The following is a 21,130-nucleotide window of genomic DNA, read 5'->3' as shown; positions in this document are numbered from 1 at the left end:
GTGGGAGGGGGCCGGGCACAGTGGCCCATGCTTGTGATCCCAGCACTTTGGGAGGCCAAAGCAGGAGGATCACTTGATCCCAGGAGTTCAAGGCTGCAGTGAGCTGTGATCACACCACTGTACTCCAGCCTGGGCAATAAGCAAGACCCCGTCTCTTGGGGAGAAAAAAAAAAGCAGGTGGGAGGAAACAGGTACATCCACTTCAGGTATGGCCCGTAGAAACCTCCAACCTCCTGAGCCATCCTCTGCTCTTCCTCTTCCTCCATGCAGTGGTCAGACAAAGGATCCTGTGGTAGCCTCCAACACCTTTGGAGATGATAGCACAGAGTCCCATTGTGATCAGACAGCAGAGTCCCACCCCCAATCCCACTGGATCATGATTTGAGTGAGTGAGAGATAAACTTACAGGAAGAAATAACTTGTTACTGCAGTTAGGCTACCTTCACTAATAGGAAAGCTTTGTTGCTATGCCCTATGCCAGAATGCTCTCCCCACAGAGCTTCCCATGGCTCCCTCCTTCTCACCCTTCAAGTCTCAGCTCAAACATCACCTCTACAGAGAGGCCACCCTGAGGCCTTCCCCAGCTAAGCTAGTGCTCCTGACTAATGACTCCTTTTACAGTACCCTGTTCCTTTCCTTCCTAGCGTCCATCATGATCCAACATGATTGAATGTGTTAGTCTGACTTTTTCTGCTTTTCCTACAAGATTGTAAGATCCTCTAGAGATCTTCAGGGTCCTGTTCACTACTTTATCCCCAGTGACAAGCACATTGCCCAACACACATCAGGTCCTCTTTGAGTATTTGCTAAATCAACAAAGGAACAAATTCTAAGAACATTCCAAGGTTGTCATCCAGGATAGAAGACAACTCTTGAAAACAAGCAATTCCTCAACTATTCAGCATAAGAGAAGGGCTATAGCACCATCAAGAATAAAAATCTCAACTCAACTTTTCACACTGGCAGGCTCCAATGTGGAGGACACATACTCCAGGGGGAGCAGGACAATCCATTGGGTGCAGGAAGGAAAATCCTCGTATAAATGGAAAATGTAGTATTTATCCCATCCTTTCTACAATGCCATCTTGCCTTTATGCTGGATGATGATAATGATGACATCAACGACAGCAAGAGCAAAAAATACTTAAGCACATCCTCTGTGCCAGATACTATTGAAGCATTTTACATATATCACGTCATTTACTTATCACAAGAGTCTTAAGGGGTGTGTTCTTCAACTATTCTCATTTTATAGATAAGGAAATGGAGGCCCAAAGAGGTGACATGAGAGACCCAAGGTCACACCCCTACCAAGTGCAGGACCAGGATGTGACAGCCCTTCTTTATACCATCACCGCATACCAGTAACTGAAAGGCAAATACGTTTATGGACACTTCAGGCATCGGTTGCATCTTATTTCTGATGAGACGCTTCATTGCAGGGGCTTGGGGACCACCCTCAGACAATGGATTTCTTCTTAGGAGATGCCAGCGAGAAAATAATTCATTTATTATTATTATTAATAGTAATTTCACATTTATTTCAAAAACATTTTGATAAAATAATAACTTTCAAAAATATTTATTTTTTCCATGAAAAGAAGTCCAAGAGTGGATTTCAGGATGAGCCAAAATACAGTAAACTCTCACTTCGGCACCCTTGTCCCCAACAGCCCTTTTCCAGGCTGTGTTTGTGGTCTTTTCCTAGCATCTCCCCACAAATCCGGCGCCTCTAGGATGAGCACCGAGTCTCCTTTCTCTTGGTACCTCCAGCACCTGGCAGAGCAAGTCCTCTGCACACATAAGGAATTCACGTGTTTCCGTCCTGCTGTCACAAAGAAACTCTAAACAAAGCTGCCATTCTTTGGTCTCAGGCAGGGTGTTTATGACACACAGAACTGATACATCTTTGAGATCATTTAGGAGAAGAAAACAACACAGAGTAGGAAGAAGACTTCAGACTGAGAGTGTGAAGAACAAGTTCAAATTGTAGCTCTGCCCTTTCCTTAACTTGGGCATGTCATCTCATCTCCCCAAGACTCAATCTCTTTATGAATAAAGCAGGGATAGCTCCCCCTTCACTGGACCACTGCGGGGATTAAGGAGTTATCTTTGATGTGCCTTCACAGAGACTAGGACACAGTGAGCATTCATTAGAAGAGGCTCTCATCAATGGTATCACTATTATCATTATTAAGTGGGAACCCCAAGAACCTAATACCAAGGAAACAGACAGCTCATATGTTTGAGAATCCGTCACTCATGGGCAGCCACCACTTGCCACAAATATGCAGACAGAGAAGATATGCCTAAGCAAAAGTGAAAATGTCAGGATAAAAAGCCTACACAGTTGAGATGGATGCATCCAGGCCCTCAAAGGGGCCCATCAACACAGCCGACCCTAAAATTCCAGACCCACAAACAGGTGGCACCACACCGGCTCCTGAGACAAAATCCAAGCTTTTCAAATGGACAAGATGCAAGAGGACACCTAAGGTTCAACTCAGAAAGGCCCCAGAGCAGACCCCTTTCCACCTGAAGACTGCTCAACTAGGTCCCTCAGAAAGGAAGGAAAACCAACATGCCCAACAGTACCACAAGCTCCCTTCCGACATTCAGAGACAACCAGCTCCTTAACTCTATGCAGAAGGCTGGGGATGGAAGGAATCCCAGCACCATCTTATCCAACACCCCTGGAAAGCAACAGGGAACTTGGAGGCCAGGAAGTGAGGTGTTGTGCTTCAGACTCAGTCTTCTCTACCAGAGGCCAGGCCTTGGGGGTCCTCACCAGGGGGCCCTTTTTTCTTTCTGGTCTTATTGTATTAAGTTTCGATTATGCAATATTTCCCACATCTTAAAAAGTACATAAAATAAAATCCATTTAATTCTCACCCAATAAAATAGAAACTACTATTATCTCACTTGACAGATATGGAAACTGAGGCACAGAAATATAACAAAAGAATTAGCTTCCAGTCACACTTCTAGTAAGTGGCTGATATGGTCTGGCTCTGTCCCCACCCAAATCTCATCTTAAATTGTCGTTCCCATAATCCTCATGTGTCATAGGAGAGACCCAGTGGGAGGTAATTGAATCATAGGGCCGGTTACCTCCATGCTGTTCTCGTGATAGTGAGTAAATTCCCATGAGGGCTGATAGTTTTACAAGAGGCTTCCCCCTTCACTCAGCTCTCCTTCTCCTTGCTGCCAACATGTGAAGAAGGCTTCTCCTTCCACCATGATTGTAAGTTTCCTGAGGCCTCCCCAGCCATATTGTGTGTGAGTCAATTAAACCTCTTTCCTTTATAAATTACTCAGTCTTGGGTTTTGTTTGCTTGTTTTTGTTTTGTTTTGTCTTTTTTTTTTTTTTTTTTTTTTTTTTTTTTGAGACAGAGCCTTGCTCTGTCACCCAGGCTGGAGTGCAGTGGAGTGATCTCGGCTCACTGCAGCCTCCGCCTTGCAGATTCAAGCAATTCTCTGCCTCACCCTCCCAAGTAGCTGGGACTACAGGCATGTGCCACTACACCCAGCCAATTTTAATATTTTTAGTAGAGTTGGGGCTTCGCCATGTTGGCTAGGCTGGTCTCGAACTCCTGACCCCAGGTGGTCCATTCGCCTTGGCCTCCCAAAGTTCTGGGATTACAGGCGTGAGCCACTGTGCCCAGGCTGGAGTATGTCTTTATTAGCACCATAAGAATGGACTAATACAGTGGCAGAGCACGGATTTGCATCACAAATTGGGATTCAGAGTCGACATGCTCATATGGGAGCTTGGCTGCTGGTGGCCACCATCAGTTCCTGCCTACCATTGATGTGCATGCCATTCCTTCTCTAAGAGAGAAATTTCCTTTCCTTGAAGCTGAGCTGGGCTTACTGATCTGAGTTGGTGCAAGTGATGTCCTCGGATTTATGAGGCTGTCGTAAGAAGCCTGTAGCTTCTGCCTGGGACTCTTCTGCCTGAGACCACCACATGGTAGATGTTTGGTCAACAGTCCCAGCCGAGGCTGGGTGCAGTGGTTCATGCCTGTAATCCCAGCACTTTGGGAGGCCAGGGTGGGCAGATCACGAGAGGTCAGGAGCTCAAGACCAGCCTGGCCAACATGGTGAAAGCCCACCTCTACTAAAAATACAAAAATCAGCTGCATGTGATGGTACCCACCTGTAATCCCAGCTACTCAGGGGGCTGAGGTGGGAGAATAGCTTGAACCCAGGAGGCAAAGGTTGCAGTGAGCCGAGGCTGCACCATTGCACTCCAGCCTGGGTGACAGAGATTCTGTCTCAAAAACAAACAAACAAAAAATAATCCCAGCTAAGCTCAGTCTTCCAGCCATCACCACTAAGGTACCAGATGTGTGAGTGAAGATTCTGGAACCTCCCAGGCGAGGTGACACCAAATGACCTCAGTCCAGGCTACAAAGAGTAGAAGAATCGCCCAGCTGAGCTCTGCCCAGATCAATGACCCACAAATCTACTTGTTTATATTACATGACACCCATTAATCCCACAGGATCAGGGCAGCCATCCCTGCTAACCATCTAGCAAATCTCTCTAAACTCCACCCAAGCAGCTCCTCCACAATGAGCCCTCCCCATTCCTCACCACCTCGCCCACATCCAAATGGACAAAAACCTTCCCTCCTCACACCACATCCAGTGAAAACTCCTGCTATGGTACTAAGCACACAATGTTGCAAGGGCAAGTTTGAGTCCATCTCCCCCTCTTGCAAGCTGGGACTCCATCCTCCTCCTCCCTCTGTCTGCAGAGTTTAGCACTCAATATGATGGCAAACATGTGCTGAACAAATGAGAAAGTTCCATCCAAACAGGGTTCAGAGCAAAACCCTATTTTACCCAGTGACATTTTATTGCTGTGAGCAAAGCAAACACATGACTCTAGAGCAGTTTCTCAACCCCTGCACCACTGACATGTTTGTTTGCTGGATCACTCTCTGTGCTGCGGACTGTCCTGTGCACTATAGAACATTTAACAGCCTCTCTGGCCTCTACACACTAGATGCCAGTAGCACACTTTATCCCAGGTGAGAAAATCAAACATGTCTCCAGACTTTGCCAAATGCCCCCTACCCTGGAGTAGGGAGGGGGAGGCAAAAATCACCCTGGTTGAGAACCACACGCTGCTTTAGACAGTAGGACCTAGGTGTTTGACCCAGGGCTGCACAGGGATTGTAACACCTGTCCAAAAGTCACACACCATTTGCCAACTATTCCAAAACCAGGTGCCGGTGCTCCTCTCATGTGCACCTGCCCCTGCAGACCCCACAGTAACCAGCAAGTTCCTGCTAACCAGAACCCCGTGAGGAAATTGCCAGAGCTGGGAGTTCTTCTTGAGATAAAACGTCACCCTTCTCAGCAGGAGACTGAGCGGTGACACTGACAGTCCCCACCCAGGGCCTGAAGGCCTGCTCTCTCAAGGTGTGAGGGAGAAGCACCATTTCTAAGCTCTTCACACATAACTGACTTTCCCTGTCACTTTACCAACACCATCATTGCAAACAGGACCTCCACTGCATGCTCAGAGATGCAAATCCAATCACGTCATCCTTCTTCTGAAAACCTGAGAATGGACCCTACTCCCCTCCAGTCCAGACCCCTAAGGAAGACTACATAGGCTGGACTCCACTAGTTAGCAACAACAGCAAACATCCTGTCAGTGGTGGTTCCCAAAAACTGAGTGCCTGTCACACGCTATGAATTCAGCCGAGCCTCTCCAATGCATCTTCTCATTTGCTTCTTCCCAACCATGAGCCTGTGGGGTAGATACCAATGTTATTTCCATTCCACAGATAAGGGAATTAAAGTTCAGAGAGTGGAGGTAACTTGCCCAAGATCACAGAGCACAGCTCATCCAAGGGCACTGGAAGTCAAGCCCCAGACTGCTCATACCTAATAAAGCAATATAGGCTCCACGGAGATTTGAATCCAATTTAATAAGTGCTGTATCTCTAGCGCCTAGGGCGGCGCCTACAGTGGGCATTCAAATGACAGAGGGGAGGCAAAGGAGAGGGGCAAAGGTGGGAAGGGAAGGAGAAAGAAAGGGAAAGTGGGAGGGAGAAGAGGAGGGAGAGGAGGGGGAAGGGGGAGGAAGGGCAGTGTCTCTCCAGTGGCATATGTGTGAAACCTGCCTAGCTACCAGACCATCCGGGGGACTTATTATAATAATACGCCCCAGCCAAAGTGGTGAAATATCATCATTCTTGGTCTCTCCAGGGAGAAAGAAGAAGGAAATAAAGAGGCTGAACAGATAAATAAAAGAATGAATTGAGGCCGGGCATGGTAGTTCCTGTCTGTAATCCCAGCACTTTGGGAGACCAAGGTGGGAGGATCACTTGAGGCCAGGAGTTGGAGACCAGCCTCGGCAACATAGCAAGACCCTATCTACACAAAAGTTAAAATACCAGCCAGGCATAGTGGCACTCACCTGTAGTCTCAGCTACTTGGGAGACTGGGCAGGAGGATCACTTGAGCCCAGGAGTTCACAACTATAGTGAACAATGATCAGGCCATTGCACTCTAGCCTGGGCAACAGAGCAAGACCCTGTCTCTAAAACAGAGAGCGAGAGAGCGCACCTGCGTAAGCGAGTGAAATGGTATTACTCAGCAGAAGGGGAGAATGACAGGGCATAGATTTCAAGGCAAAATCCTGTCTCATGCCCATCAGAACGAGCTTCAGAAGAAGGTTCTAATACCCTGTACTTTCTTTTTTGTATATATTTATTTTATTTTATTTTACTCTAAGTTCCGGGATACATGTGCAGAACATGCAGGTTGGTTACACAGGTGTATACACATGCCATGGTAATACCCTATACTTTCAAGATCCCCCCTGGGTGTTTCTGATGGGCAGCTAGGTTTGGGATGGGCAGGTTGAGAAGAGAAAGGAACAACCTGCAGTCCAGTCTCAACGTGGCCCATCTGTATTTACCATCAGTGCCAACCCTCTCACCCCTTGTGGGGGAAGGGAGGGTGGCCACCCCAGCTGCAACAGGTTTCTGGGTCACCTGGGGGTGGAGCCGGCCAATGCAAACAGTCAAGAGGGAAGATGGCCACCTCCACATGGGCAGTTCCGAAGCAGGGCTCTGGCTCTGTGCCACAAGAGACCCACTGGGCTCCAAAACCAGGAAAAGCCTTTCAGAAAGCAGTTTGATCACTGTCATGATAGGATACATCAAATTAAGGATGACACCAAGCCACCAAAGTCTACCTGTGGATGGCCAAGTTCAGCAGCCATGCAGCATAGATGAGGGTTCAGGCAACAGGTACTTCTACATCTTGTGGCTGAAACAGACAGTCGGGGCAACCTCTTTTGCGGGGTGCTGCCAAACTTCCCTTTAAACTTAAAATATGCCATACCCCCATCCTGGCTAACACAGTGAGACCCCATCTCTACTAAAAATACAAAAAATTAGCCGGGCGTGGTGGCGGGCGCCTGTAGTCCCAGCTACTCGGGAGGCTGAGGCAGAATGGCATGAATCCGGGAGGTGGAGCTTGCAGTGAGCCGACATTGTACTACTGCACTCCAGCCTGGGCAACAGAGCGAGACTCTGTCTATTAAAAAAAAATATATATATATATATATATATATATATATATATATATATATATATATATGCCATATCCTTCAGCTCAGAAATAAACCTCCAGGAAGCTGTCCTTCAGATATACCCATATATACAAATGAAGAATAATGCAACGATCACCCTTTTCTACCACTGGAAGGAATATAAATGCTGCAGCCACTTTGGAAAACAGTCTGACAGTTCCTAAAATGATGAAACTGAGTTAGCATATGACCCAGCAATTCCACTCCTAGGTATATACCCAAAAGGAATAAAAACAGACATCCACAAAAAAACCTGTAGAGAAACATTCTTAGCAGCGCTATGTATATTAGCCAAAAGGTGGCAACAACCCAAGGGTCCATCAACAGATGACTGAATAAACTGTGGAATACCCATACAACATATCATGATTCTGCCACAAAAAGGGAAATTTCTGATCCACGCAACAAAGTGGATGAACCTTGAAAAATGCTGAGTCAAAGAAGCCAGTCACAAAACCCCAAATATATATGATCCATTTCTATGAAATGTCCAGAATAGAGAGGTTTATAGAAACAGAATTAAATTTAATGGTTGCTTACATCTGGTAACGGGGATGAGGGGATGGAGTGATGTTGAAAGGTATGGGGTTTCATCTTGAGGTGATATAAAGGTTCTACTTTTGATGGTAGTGGTGCTTGCAAATATATACAAATATACTAAAACCACCACACTATACACGCTGCATACAATGGGTGAATTCTATGTATACTATGTGAATTATGTCTCAATAAATCTATTATTAAAAAAAAAAAGTGCAAGGCTGGGTGAGGTGGCTCATGCCTGTAATCCCAATGCTTTGGGAAGCCAAGGAGGGAGGATCACTTGAGCACAGGAATTGGACACAAGCCTGGACATAGTGAGATCCCATCTCTACAAAAAAAAAAAAATTAAATTATCCAGGCATGGCGGTGCATTCCCATGGTTCCAGCTACTTGGGAGACTGAGCCAGGAAGATCACTTGAGCCCAGGGGGCTGAGGCTGCAGTGAGCCATGATCATGCCATTGCACTCCAGCCTGGGTAAAAGGAAGAGACCTTGTCCAAAAAAAATTAATTTTGTCTTTAAAAAAAAGAGTACAATGATAGTCACTTCGACTAATAACAAAAGCCTGGAAATAGCATGAAATGCCCCTCTCTGGAGTTAAACTGTTACATTGAGGCCTGTGCCATTATATGTCATGTGTCCAAGAAAGAATGAGATCAATGTGTGCTTATAAGAAACCACTGCCAACATCATTATTAATTAACAAAAAGAAGTCAAGGTGCAGAAGTATACAAGAGTTCCCAATTGTTTTTTTTTAAACCCACACATTATGCAAGCATAGACTATTTTGGAAGATAAAAGTAACTGGTAATGAGCTTGCCTCAGTAGCATGGGTTAGGGGCTGGGGAGGAGAAATATTTGAGTTGACTCCTTAACCCCCAAGAATATATATTTCAATTAAAAACTAGTTAATTTTAAAACACAAATTAGAGCAAATATTTGCAACTGAAAATTGCTTAAGTGCCTTTACTCTAGTTGTTAAAAACAGTCTTAGAAACTTTAGGATCTGAACCAGCTGCCCAATCTAAACGAGGCAGGGGAGGAGAGACACCTCTACCAGGACCAGACCTGCATTTGAAAGCTACAAAACATTCAACAACTCACTCTCCCTGCTTGGAGACTAAAGCAAAGGCCCCTCACTGCTATGGTGTGCAGTAAAACACGGTAGCATTTGGTGACCAAGCTATGAGTTTCTGCAGGCTTGAGCTAATTCGCCCTTAAGAGGACAGATGACTCGACCAGTTGTGGGAACCAGACGATCCCTGATGCTGTCAGACAGGGCACAGAACCACCAGGCAAGGAGAGCTGCCTGAATGCCATTTCCAAGTTGGCTGACCTTAGCTTCAGTTCTTTCACCAGAGTTTTCCCAGCTGAACTTCCTCCACCTGGTGTAAACCTCATCAGAGATCCACACAAACTGGCAATGCTTTCATTTTAAGATGAATAAAAGAACACATCAAACCAACAACAATCACAATAATGACAAGATAGGAAGGTGGACAGGTGCTCAGGCCAGGACCCCAGAGGACGGGCCACACTGCCCCACCAAGTGAGTACTCACAGAAGCCCTCGATCTTGTCAGCGGTCTTGCTCCAGGCCACCTGCCGCGTCTCCATGATCACCTGGACGGTCCTCCGCTCAGGGGTGGACTTGCGGAAGCTGAACACAGTCATCACCGTCCCCAGCTCCAGGGCTCTCTTGATCTGGCTCTTCTCATATTCCGCAAGGGAATCTACATTGACCGTGGTGGACATTGTTGGCCACTCCAGGGAGAAGGAAGGAATCGGGAGAAATCAGGAAGCTGAAAGGGCAGAATTAAAGAGTGAACTGATTTTAGTACTGAAAGGGGTTTAGTTAACAGGGCATGAACTTCAGGAACCAAAATCCTGTCTCATGTCAATCAGGATGAGTTTTAGGAGAAGGTTCTAGTGGCAAGGCATCGCTGGCCACTCAGAGAGCTAAGGCAGGACACAAAGGTTTAAATGGAAACTGAAGTGTGAGAAGAGCCCCTGACCTCAAGGACCCAACCGTTACGTGGGCTTTGAATAACCAAATCACTCTGACCTGGCAGTGAGCCCCCTCTCTTCCCACCCACTCTTATCCTGAAGAATATTTGAATAGCCAAAGCAGCCCAGCCTGGCTCCTACCTCTCACCCCTGATCTCCAACATCCTTCTCTATCCTGTCTAGAGATTTCTAACCATCTCTTTATTCCTGAGCAAAATTAAGAACAACAACAACAAAAAAAATGAAATAAATGAAAAACAAACTAAACCTTCAGAATCATCCATGGAGACTTTGGCAAATGGTTCCTCTGCATAGAAACGAGGAAGAAAGGCAGGAAATGTCAGGTCTTGGCAGCTTCACGTTCAAACCCTAGAGAAGGTTCCTGCTGACTGTGTGGCTCTGGGTAGACTGCTTGACCTCTCTGCACCTCAGTTTTAGCCTTTTTAAAATGGGAGTGTTCAGAAATGCCCCAGCAAAGCACCTGGGGTGACGGCCAGCACCTAGCAGGTGTCCTTGATTGCTGTTTATGCTTGTGGGTGGTCAGTGTCAGAGAGGTGCTTGGGCCCAAAATCTTGGAGGAATCCTTGCGTGGACTCTCTCACGACCACTTCCAACGCATCTCACCCTTTCACCGGCTCCTCCTAGGATCTCATACTTGAGCTATTCTAATCCTGCTCTCCCCACTTCTTCCCTGACCTGCTAGGGTCAATTCTCAGATGCATAGCCAGAAGAATCCTTTTAGAACATGAATCAAATCATGTCACTCCTCTGCTCAAAATCCCTTAGTCCCTCCCTGAGCCCTCACTCTGTACCATCCCCTTATTCTGCCTCCCAAATCCCCAGAAACACATTGCCTGCCCCCAAAATAGGACTTAGAGTGAAGGGGCTCCCCAGGCCCTGGAGCTGAACCACCAGGGACCCGCTTGCCAGCTAGGCTGCAAGAAGTCACTTAGATCCTCTAGGCTCATTTCCAATCCCATAAAAGAAGGTAACAGTATCCACCATCTAAATGTTTTTGTAAGGCTTAAACAAGATAATGTATCTCAGGCCCTTAAAACAATGATACAAAGTCAGCACTCCTTAGATTAAGCTATTGTTAAAATTACCACTATTTGTTCTGTTTCTTATCTCCTCCTTTCCCTCCAAGTCCCTGGAGGTGCCTGGAGTTGTTACTCTGTAGCTCTCAAGGTTACAGAGTAGCACTAGAGAGACCCTCCCAGGATCCAAAGAAGGAGGAGTGAGAGGCTGGTGTTCAGCCAGGGCTGTCTGTGCTTCCAGCCGGGCTCAGCATTCTGCCAAGCTGCTCTAAATTTGCGCCTCGGTTCCCTCATCTGTAAAATGGAGGTTAAATGCCCACAAGGGACAGCTGGGAAGACAAAAAGCTACAATGTATGCACAGCCTGCAGCATTTACCAGGGTCTCAGTTAGCATTAATCAGCCATTGGGGAAGGCATTAATCAAATGTCAACTCTATGCCAGGCACTGAGCTGGGGACTAGGATGCAAATGAGGGGAATGGGGAGGGGCCCAGGATTTGCCCTTTGCCCCCACCTCCCTCTACTGCACACCCATACCAAAGGGACCTCCTCGGTCAGCCATGCCAGCAGCAGGAGATAATTACACCTGCTCTCTGCCCATGTGGAAACAGACTAATCAACTGAGAATTCTAATGTAGTTACAAGTGCAGCAGCAGAAACATGCACTGGGGGCATGGCGGGCAGAGAGCAGCAAGAAGGGCCCCTAAATTTAATCTGGAGTGTGGCTAGGCACTTAAATGGCTCAGAAAAAGCTTTCAGGGGAAAAAAGCAGGCATCTGAATTCAATCTTTCAAAAAAGATGAAGCAGGAGGAACTGGCTTTAAGTTTAAGCAAAGGCTAGGAGGCAGAACAGAGTATGCTAAAAAACCCTGCTGAGAGTTAATGTGCATCTTACCTTATCAGGAGAAACCCAAAATGACCTCCTGATCATTAGCCAGGACAAAAGGATGAACAAGGTGCCCCCATGGCCCATTTCATCCTTGTTAAGCAGCCATTTATTGGGCCCTTCCCCAGGTACCAAGCACCTGTCGTGTCTGGTTCATCTCATTTATCTCAATGGGAAATACTGCAGGGGAAAACTGAAATCCCAAGAGGTCACATTACTTGATCAAAGTCATGTAGACCAGCAGCAGCACAAAGATCAAAACCCTCACCTGAGTCCCAAGCCCCTAGTCCAGAATCCTGTGGCAGAATCTGGCCAGATATTAACTGATTTGCCTGTACCTGCCCCTCTCAAAAGAGGTTAAGGGACTTATCCGAGGTCACACAGATAGAAAGTAGCGAAACGAGTTAATGAGTGCAGCACACCAACATGGCACATGTATACATATGTAACAAACCTGCACGTTGTGCACATGTACCCTAAAACTTAAAGCATAATAATGTAATAATAAAATTTTAAAAAAGTAGCTGAAACTGGATTTGACCCAGCTGCCAACCACAAAGCTCTTCACTATGTTGACTGTCCCCAGCCATGCATCCTGGAGTTTCCCACTCCCAGGTCTCTAGGCCATTGTCCACTGGAACGTAAGTAGGAAACACAAGCCCCATTATAACACCTTCAATTAGACAGAAACCAGGACAAGGGACCAGGATCCTCAGTTCTTTGCAGCCCTCACTCTGGGAGGGCCTTGGACTTAATCTTCCCCAGGGTCCCAGTTACTTCCAGCGTCGAAGCCCAGCGGATCAACTCAGCCATAAACACTAGACTTCCATGCTGCCTCTCACCAATTGCTTTGTAATAGCTGCTCACAGGTTGCCCTAAAGGAGCAGGGGTGGAATTTACACTCTCACCTGCAGTGGCTGACACCGTTCCTTTGAAAACACTGTATCCCCTCTGATGCTGCAGGGTGGGTGTAAGGTGCAGCAGTAATGTCCATTGAACTGTTGGAGGGGCCCTTACCACTCAAGTATTTGCCTGTGTCCCATTTTAACAGAATTGTTTTGTGGGATATTGGATGAAATCCTGTACTGGCTTAACATGCACAGAGCACTGAAGAGAAAAACTTCCTTGATTTCTGGTTTGGGGTTCTTTTATCTCATGAAATGCCCTTCTAAATAAGCTTATGAGATACAAGAACATGAATGAGCTTATGAGATACAATTGGAAACAGATCTTCACGGCCAAAAGATCCCTGGAGTCCACCATTCAAATCCTGCCAGCACCTAGCTCAGGTCTCCAGCGTTCCACGCTTTATCAACTATGGCAGGGAGGTCTCCAAGACCTTGAGCCCAGGAGAGAGCACCAGCCACCACAGCAACTTCCATTTTGCTTCTGCTTTTTTTGGTTTTTTCAAAAAAAGAAAAAAGAAAAAAAAAAAGCCTTGAAATCCCTTTTTTGTTCCTGTTTCCCATTCTTAATGGGTAATTCTATAAAATGACTTATTTTGTAAATACAAATATGGCTGAGTTTGAATAACTGATTTTTGCCATTTTTACATTTCATGTCCTTCTAAAGGACATGTTCTTGTATCTCATAAGCTCATTCATGTTCTTGTATCTCATAAGCTTATTTAGAAAGGCATGAAATGGGCCAGGAACGGTGGCTCATGCCTGTAATCCCAGCACTTTGGGAGGCCGAGGTGGGCGGATCATGAGGTCAGGAGATCGAGACCATCCTGGCTAACACGATGAAACCCCCGTCTCTACCAAAAAAAATACAAAACAATTAGCCGGGTGTGGTGGCACATGCCTGTAATCCCAGCTACTCCTGAGGCTGAGGCAGGAGAAAGGCGTGAACCCGGGAGGCGGAGCTTGCAGTGAGCCGAGATCGCGCCACTGCACTCCAGCCTGGGCGACAGAGCAAGACTCCGTCTCCGGGGGGGGGGAAAGAAGGACATGAAATGAGACACGAGGACCCAAAACCAGAAATCAAGGAAGTTTTTGTCTCTTCAGTGCTCTGTGCGTGGTAAGCCAGTACAGGATTTCATCCAAAAATCCAACAAGACAATTGTGTTAAAATGGAGCACAGGCAAATACTTGAGTGGTAAGGGCCCCTCCAACAGTTCAAGGGACATTACTGCTGCACCTTACACCCACCCTGCAGCATTAGAGGGAATACACTATTTTCAAAGGAATGGTGTCAGCCACTGCAGGTGAGAGTGTAAATTCCACCCCTGCTCCTTTAGGGCAACCTGTGAGCAGCTATTAAAAAGCAAAACACACATATGCTTCGATCCTGCAACTGTACATGTAAAGAAAGACATGCACAAAGATGCAATATGTACAACAGAAAATCATGGAAGCAATATTTGCAATAGAAATACAAAAAAAAAACAGAAAACAACTGCTCATCAATGTGGGGGCCTCCTGGATAAATAGTGGTGCACATGCATTGAAGAACGCTCAGTAGCCATCAGAAAGAATGAGGATGATAGATAAGCAATTTGATCTGGAAAGATTTGTGAGTTCAATAAAAAAATAGCTGCAAACAATAGTTGCAACTGTATGAGTATAATACAATTCCATTTTTATAAAGGCGATCTTCTGGTAAATCCAGGAGAGTGGTTACCGGAGGCTGGGAGAGGGTAGAGGATACAACTTGACTTTATTTATATTAACTGATAATGTAACGGGCAAACTTTTCTCTTTGTGTTCTTGCTGTTTTCTAAATTAAGAAGTGTTTGTGTTTGTTTGTTTGTTTTGAGATGGAGTCTCTCTTGTCACCCAGGCTGGAGTGCAGTGGCACGATCTGGGTTCACTGCAACCTCCACCTCCTGGGTTCAAGTGATTCTCCTGCCTCAGCCTCCTGAGTAGCTGGGATTACAGGCGCCCACCACCACGCCCAGGTAATTTTTGTAGTTTTAGTAGAGATGGGGTTTCACCATGTTGGTGAGGCTGGTCTGGAACGCTTGGCCTCAAGTGATCAGCCCAGCTCGGCCTCCCAAAGTGCTGGCATTACAGGTGTGAGCCACCGCGCCTGACCAAGAAGTGTTTTCAAAAGTTTTCTCACCAGCAGCTTTTCATTGACTCTACCCAATGAGTGCAAAAGGGCTATTCATGGGGTCTGTGCTTTTCCTCTTCCAGAGGAACTGCCCATACTCCAGTCGCTGGTGGGGGAAGGCAGCTGCATCATTAGGTGTCTTAAACATCAGTGAGGCTCACAATGACGATTGTCCCTGAGCTGGTATACACGTGACTGCACACACACCTTTGCAAGAGAAACTGCTTGAGGCTGGCATAGACTTCAAAATTCTGTAAAACTTCCCCGCAGAACTGTAGCTAAGGACGAGGGCCCATGCCCCAGAGAATGCCCTTGAACCAGAGAGTCAGGAACTGCCCAAGGACTCTCCATGGATGCGCCCCGATTCTCAGCGAACCTCGTGGAACAGCAATAAGCCCCAATTCTCGACACAGCCCTGGAAAATTGGGTGGCTCCAGTATCCAGAGGGGGAAACAGACTCAAAAAGGTTCTTCAACTTGCCCAGGGTCCCACTGATGGAACTGAAATTCAAATTAAGTTCCGACGGGCAAGGCCACCTGTTTCCCTCGCGCCATGTCACCCCTTTACCACCCCGCCCCCAATAGTTTCTCACCCTAGTTCAAGATTAGGGTACCAAGAGAGCCCCGCCCCACCGTCCTGCTGGAATCCAGGAGCTCCCCGTCCAAACGGGGCACGTCTTTAACCTGAACTCTTGCGCTGTGCGGGTAATGCCCTCTTTGGGATTCCAAAACACAGCAAAACACAACACGCACAGACACACTCATAATTACGCAGACAGTTGCGGAGCGGGCATCGCGAGTGTCCTGCAAGCTCTCCAAAAGTCTCGGGGAAGGACTGCGCCTCCCGCGGTATCGCTCCCACCCGCCACCCGCAACCACCGAAGTGAGACGGGGAAGTGTGGCTCCGAGCGTCCGCGAGCTCTGGGCACAAGGGCGGTCAGGAGAGACGGCGCCATCCCACGCAGAGCCGCTCGAAAAGAGGAGTTTTGAACGCCAGCCCGCACACGACCCCTGACCTTCCTCCCGGTCCCCATTCAAAGCTGGGGCCGCCCCACTTTGAGGCCGGAGTGGTGGCGCCGGCCCGGGGTGAGGAAGTGGCCAGCGGCTGGGCCAGAATCCCTGCCGTCACCAAACGGACCCCGGGCACGGCGGGCCGGGGTCCCCGAGGGTGCGTCCCGTCCCTGCCCGCTCCGGCTGAGCCAGGACGCAGACCCCCTCGGACGCAGCGCCCTGGGCGCCGGTCCCCGCGGAGCGCAGGTCCCTGGGCGCCCTGCCTGCCTCGCTCCCGGCCGGGCAGCTCACCTGGCCGTGCCGCCCGGGCACAGCTGCCCGCCTGCCCCGGGTTTGGGCTCCGGGGTCCCGCGCGCGCAGCCCGCGTCCCGACTCGGGTCACTCAGCGCCGCTCACGCCCTCCGCCGCCGGCGCTCGCTACTTCTGCTTCGGCCGCGGCGCCGCGCCACGTGATCCTCGGGGGCCGCCCCCCGCACAGCCCAGCCTCGCCCCGCCTCGCCCCGCCCCAGGCGCGCCCAGCCCGGTCCGCCTCTCGGAGCGCACCCCGAGCGCAGCGTCCCCGCGCCCTCCCCGCCATGGAGCGGCCCAGGCCTGGAGCCCCGCCTCTGCGTGCCACGGAAGAAACTGAGGCAACCCGAAGGGAGGCTACCTGCCCGAGGCCACTTGGCCAGGTGCAAAGGGAATTCCCCAATATCACAGCATTCCTGGAGAGCCGGCCGCAGTCCAGGTGTTTGCCGTATACTTAACACACTCCCGGCCGGGCGCCCGGGCTCACGCCTGTCATCCCAGCTTTTTGGGAAGCCTAGACGGGAGGATCGTTTGAGCTCGAGAGTTCGAGACAGCAATGAGCTAGGATGGGTGTGGCCGAGAGACACTCCGTCTCAAAAATAAATAAATAAATAAAAATTAAAAATAAATATACTCCTCACAATCACCCGCCAGGAATTGCCAATTCATGGCCCTAATTTGAAGCCCTCGTTGAGGCTGCGCTGGAGTCAGACCACCCCTTACTGCTACCTTAGGCAGACCACTTAAAAACCGACAGCCTCAGTTTCCCCATCTGTAAAGCGTGATCAACATAGTGCCAGCCCCAAAGGGAGTCAGGAGCAAAGAACCCCAGACAATTGACGTCCCGTTTTCCTGATCTCATGGGAAGAAGCTAATATGTTCTTTAAGAAATTTATTTTTCCGTTCGTGTGTTGCATGAAGCTTTCTGATTAAACCCTTCCTATGCTCTTTAATGGAGGTATCTTTGTTGTGACTAGAGCCAGCTTCAGGGGCACCTAGACAGCTGTCAGGCACTTGAATTTCACTTCCAAGTTGCTTGAGTTATAGCTTCTTTTTTCTAAGAGGCAGGGTCTCACTCTGTCACCCAGGCTGGAGTGCAGTGGTGCCATCATAGCTCACCACATCCTCGAACTCCGGGACTCAAGCGATCCTCCTACTTCCGCCTCCTGAAGAGCTGGGACTATAGACGCACACCACACTTGGCTAATTTTCTCTTTTTTCGACCTGAGGTCTCACTATGTGGCCCAGGCTGTTCTTGAACTCATGACCTCAAGCAATCCTCCTGCCTCTACCTCCCAAAGCACTGGGATCACAGGCATGTGCCACTGGTCTGTTATAGCTTTTTTTTTTTTTTTTTCCGAGACAAAATCTTGCTCTCTTGCCCAGGCTGGAGTGCAGTGGCACGATCTCGGCTCACTGTAACCTCCACCTCCCAGGTTTAAGCGATTCTCCTGCCTCAGCCTCCTGAGTAGCTGGGATTATAGGTGTATGCATCTTGCTTGGCTAATTTTTTGTATTTTTAGTAGAGACGCGGTTTCACCATGTTGGCCAGATTGGTCTCAAACTCCTGACCTCAAGTGATCCACCCACCTTGGCCTCCCAAAGTGCTGGGATTACAGGCATAAGCCACTGCGCCTGGCCTGTTATAGCATTTTTTAATTGAGGAATATCACTCTCACTGTCAATGTTGTATCCCAAGCCATAGGACTCATTTGCTGACTTCACAAGATCTGTAGATTCATTTCTTTCAGCACTCCCAACTGGCATGTATACCTGTGCTCATCACCACAGATCACTTAACACATCAATTTTTTAAAGAGATCTTGGAAGGACTCATTATGACATCAACCACTTGAAGTCATGGGGCCAATTCCCCAGGAAAAATGACTACATCTAGGGGCAATTTCTTTGCCTCACTTTTTTTTTTTTTTTTTTTTAGAACTTCAGCTTGTATTTATTTCAACCAATCTTTTTCACACTTTTGTTTTAGTATGTGTTATACAAAGTACATAATATATTAGTACAGTCGTATATATGTATAATTTATTATTACAAAGTCTACATGGATAGGGGAGTGGGTTAAGTCTCTTGATAGCAAAATGAGATTGCATATAATCAGAATGTGTGGAGACCACTCTAGGGAGCCGTGGCTCCTAAAAGCCTATCTTGACAGATGCCAATTCTGGCTGGATTTTTCTCTCATCTGTGGAAAGCAAGCAAAACAATAAGAACATGAAGAACAGGTATCTGTTTGAGCCTATAGTATTTTTGAGTTAAAATGTCCATTGTGTGTGAGACAATGGTCATCATAAATGGCAGTTTGCTTTTTTTTCTTTCATATTTTTAATTCATTTTCTTCTTTGCCTCATTTTTTGCTAACCAACCCCCAGCCCAACCCCAACCCCCAGGTGAACAACTGAAGGAATCAGTGGATTGAAAGAGAGTACTGGGGGCCCCTCATCTCCTTCTCAAACTCTAACTTGGTTGTTCAAAATAAAAATAATCTGCCGGGTGCAGTGGCTCATGCCTGTAATCCCAGCACTTTGGAAGGCCAAGGCAGGCAGCTTACCTGAGATCAGGAGTTCACGACTAGCCTGGCCAACATGGTAAAACCCCCCTCTACTAAAAATACAAAAATTACCCAGGCATGTTGGCACACACCTGTAGTGTCAGCTACTCAGGGGTCTGAGGTAGGAGAATCGTTTGAACCCAGGAGGCAGAGGTTGCAGTGAGCCAAGATGGTGCCACTGCACTCCAGCATAGGTGATAGATCAAGACTCCATCTCAGAAATAACAATAGTCGTCATCATCAAGGCGGCAGGCGCTGTTCTGGGAGGACTCTAATGTAAAATGACACTTCTTTTCCCAAGGATAATAGGTGGGGAAGGAACCATTCTGTGTATTCTTTCTTTTCCATGGAATAAAATAGGTAAGGAAAGAAACCACTCTGAGCCGGGCGCGGTGGCTCACGCCTGTAATCCCAGCACCTTGGGAGGCTGAGGCGGGCGGATCATGAGGTTGGAAATCAAGACCATCCTGGTTAACATGGTGAAAACCCGTCTCTACTAAAAATAAAAAAACATTAACCTGGCGTGGTGGTGGGTGCCTATAATCCCACCTACTCAGGAGGCTGAGACAGGAGAATGGCCTGAACCCAGGAGGTGGAGCTTGCAGTGAGCCGAGATTGTACCACTGCACTCTAGCCTGGGCAACAGAGTGAGACTACATAAAAAAAAAAAAAAAAGAAAGAAGGAAAGAAAGAAAGAGAGAGAAAGAAACCACTCTGTGGGTTCAGACACACGAGGTAGAAAGGCCCTGTCACAGGTTAGCTGTCAGAGGGCTAGAGTGGGTTAAGTCAGTGGGTGGTGGGGGCAGGATTTGAACCTCAGCCTGTCTGGTGTCAGAGCCCATGGGTATGCTGACCTGCCACCCATCCCCAGATTAATAAGAGGCATTCAGGCAGGGAGATGTGAGTTTGTAACCACTCTACATAGATGCACAAATGGGTCAGGAAGTGACCTCAAAGGGTAGAGGGATCTTTCTTTTCCTTTTCCTATAAAAGAAAGAAAAAGGGAGGTGGATAGGTAAGAAAGAATACCCTGAAAGAAAATTACATTTTAAGCTGAATCATCTTGACTCTTGGTATTCTGTGTTGCTCACCAGTCCTTGGGCATACAAATGCTTTTCCCTATTACCCTCTTCTCTTTGTTGGCAGCCATGGTGCATTGGACCATTAGCCTCTCTGGGTATCAGTTTCCTCATTATTATACCTATGGGTATCAGAAATGTACCTACATCTGAGGGGGACTGTGAGATGAGGGAGGTAAAGCACTCATCCCCATGGGGCAAAACCAAGGCTGACTATTTTAGGAATTGTTACTGGGAAGAAGAAGACCTCCTGTGAAAGCATGAACTTGGAAACAAGGAATCTAGGCTCCAGTTCCAGGTCTGCCCCTTCCTTAGTTGTATGGCTGTGGGCTGCTCAGCCACCCTCTTTGGACCTAATTTCCCCATCATAAGACCCACCTATAGCATATCCAGAATCAGCAAATCTATGGAGACAGAACGTAGATCAGTGGTTGCCAAGGACCAGAAAAGCAGAGAGCGGGCCTGTCAGAAGGTAACAGATAAGGGGTACAGGGCTGCTCTTTGGGATGATAAGAATGTTCTAAAATTGATTGTGACGATGGCTGCTCAGCTCTGTGAATGTGCTGAAGCCTCTGTACTGTACACTTTACATGGATGAGTTGCATGGGATGTGAATTATATCTCAATAAAGCTGTTTTGAAAAATATCTGTGGACTGGGCACATTGGCTCATACCTGTAATCTCAGCTATTTGGGAGGCTAAGGAGGGTGGACCACTTGAGCCCAGGAGTTCAAGACTAGCCTGGGCAACATGATGACACCTCCATCTCTACAAAATCTTTAAAAATTAGCCAGGCCTGGTGGAGTGTGCCTGAGTCACAGCTACTCGGGAAGCTGAGGCAAGGGGATCACTTAAGCCCAGGAGGCAGAGGTTGCAGGCAGTGAGCCGAGATCATGTGCCACTGCATTCCAGCCTGGGCAACAGAGTAAGACCCTGACAAAAAAAAAAAAAAAAACAAAAAAAAACACCCTTAGAGGGTTATTTCAAACCTAGACCTCCTTTCCCCTCCTCCACCACCACCTCCAAAGGCAGTGAC

General features: G+C 47.6%; 1 protein-coding gene across 2 annotated transcripts in view; it reads right to left on the bottom strand.

Annotated features, from left to right (window-relative positions):
• Nucleotides 1-16,607, bottom strand: part of PLCG2 (phospholipase C gamma 2) — a 178,130-nt gene extending 161,523 nt beyond the window's left edge. Inside the window, exons 1-2 of one of the 2 annotated variants that reach the window (XM_019012688.4) lie at nt 16,450-16,607; nt 9,725-9,964 (exon numbers count right to left, since the gene is read on the bottom strand). In XM_019012688.4, coding sequence (XP_018868233.1) covers nt 9,725-9,917 — 193 coding nt within the window. In that variant the 5' untranslated portion in view covers nt 9,918-9,964; nt 16,450-16,607. Of the gene's footprint in view, nt 1-9,724; nt 9,965-16,449 lie in introns of those variants that run through there. The other variant, XM_055366757.2, reaches the window with a different exon arrangement.
• Between the last annotated feature and the right edge of the window lie 4,523 nt (nt 16,608-21,130).

The sequence above is a fragment of the Gorilla gorilla genome, chromosome 18, assembly GCF_029281585.2.
Source record: "Gorilla gorilla gorilla isolate KB3781 chromosome 18, NHGRI_mGorGor1-v2.1_pri, whole genome shotgun sequence".
In the NCBI taxonomy this organism is placed as follows: Eukaryota; Metazoa; Chordata; class Mammalia; order Primates; family Hominidae; genus Gorilla; species Gorilla gorilla.
The sequence above is the reverse complement of the archived record's forward strand: the minus strand, read 5'-3'. Positions and strand labels throughout refer to the sequence as shown.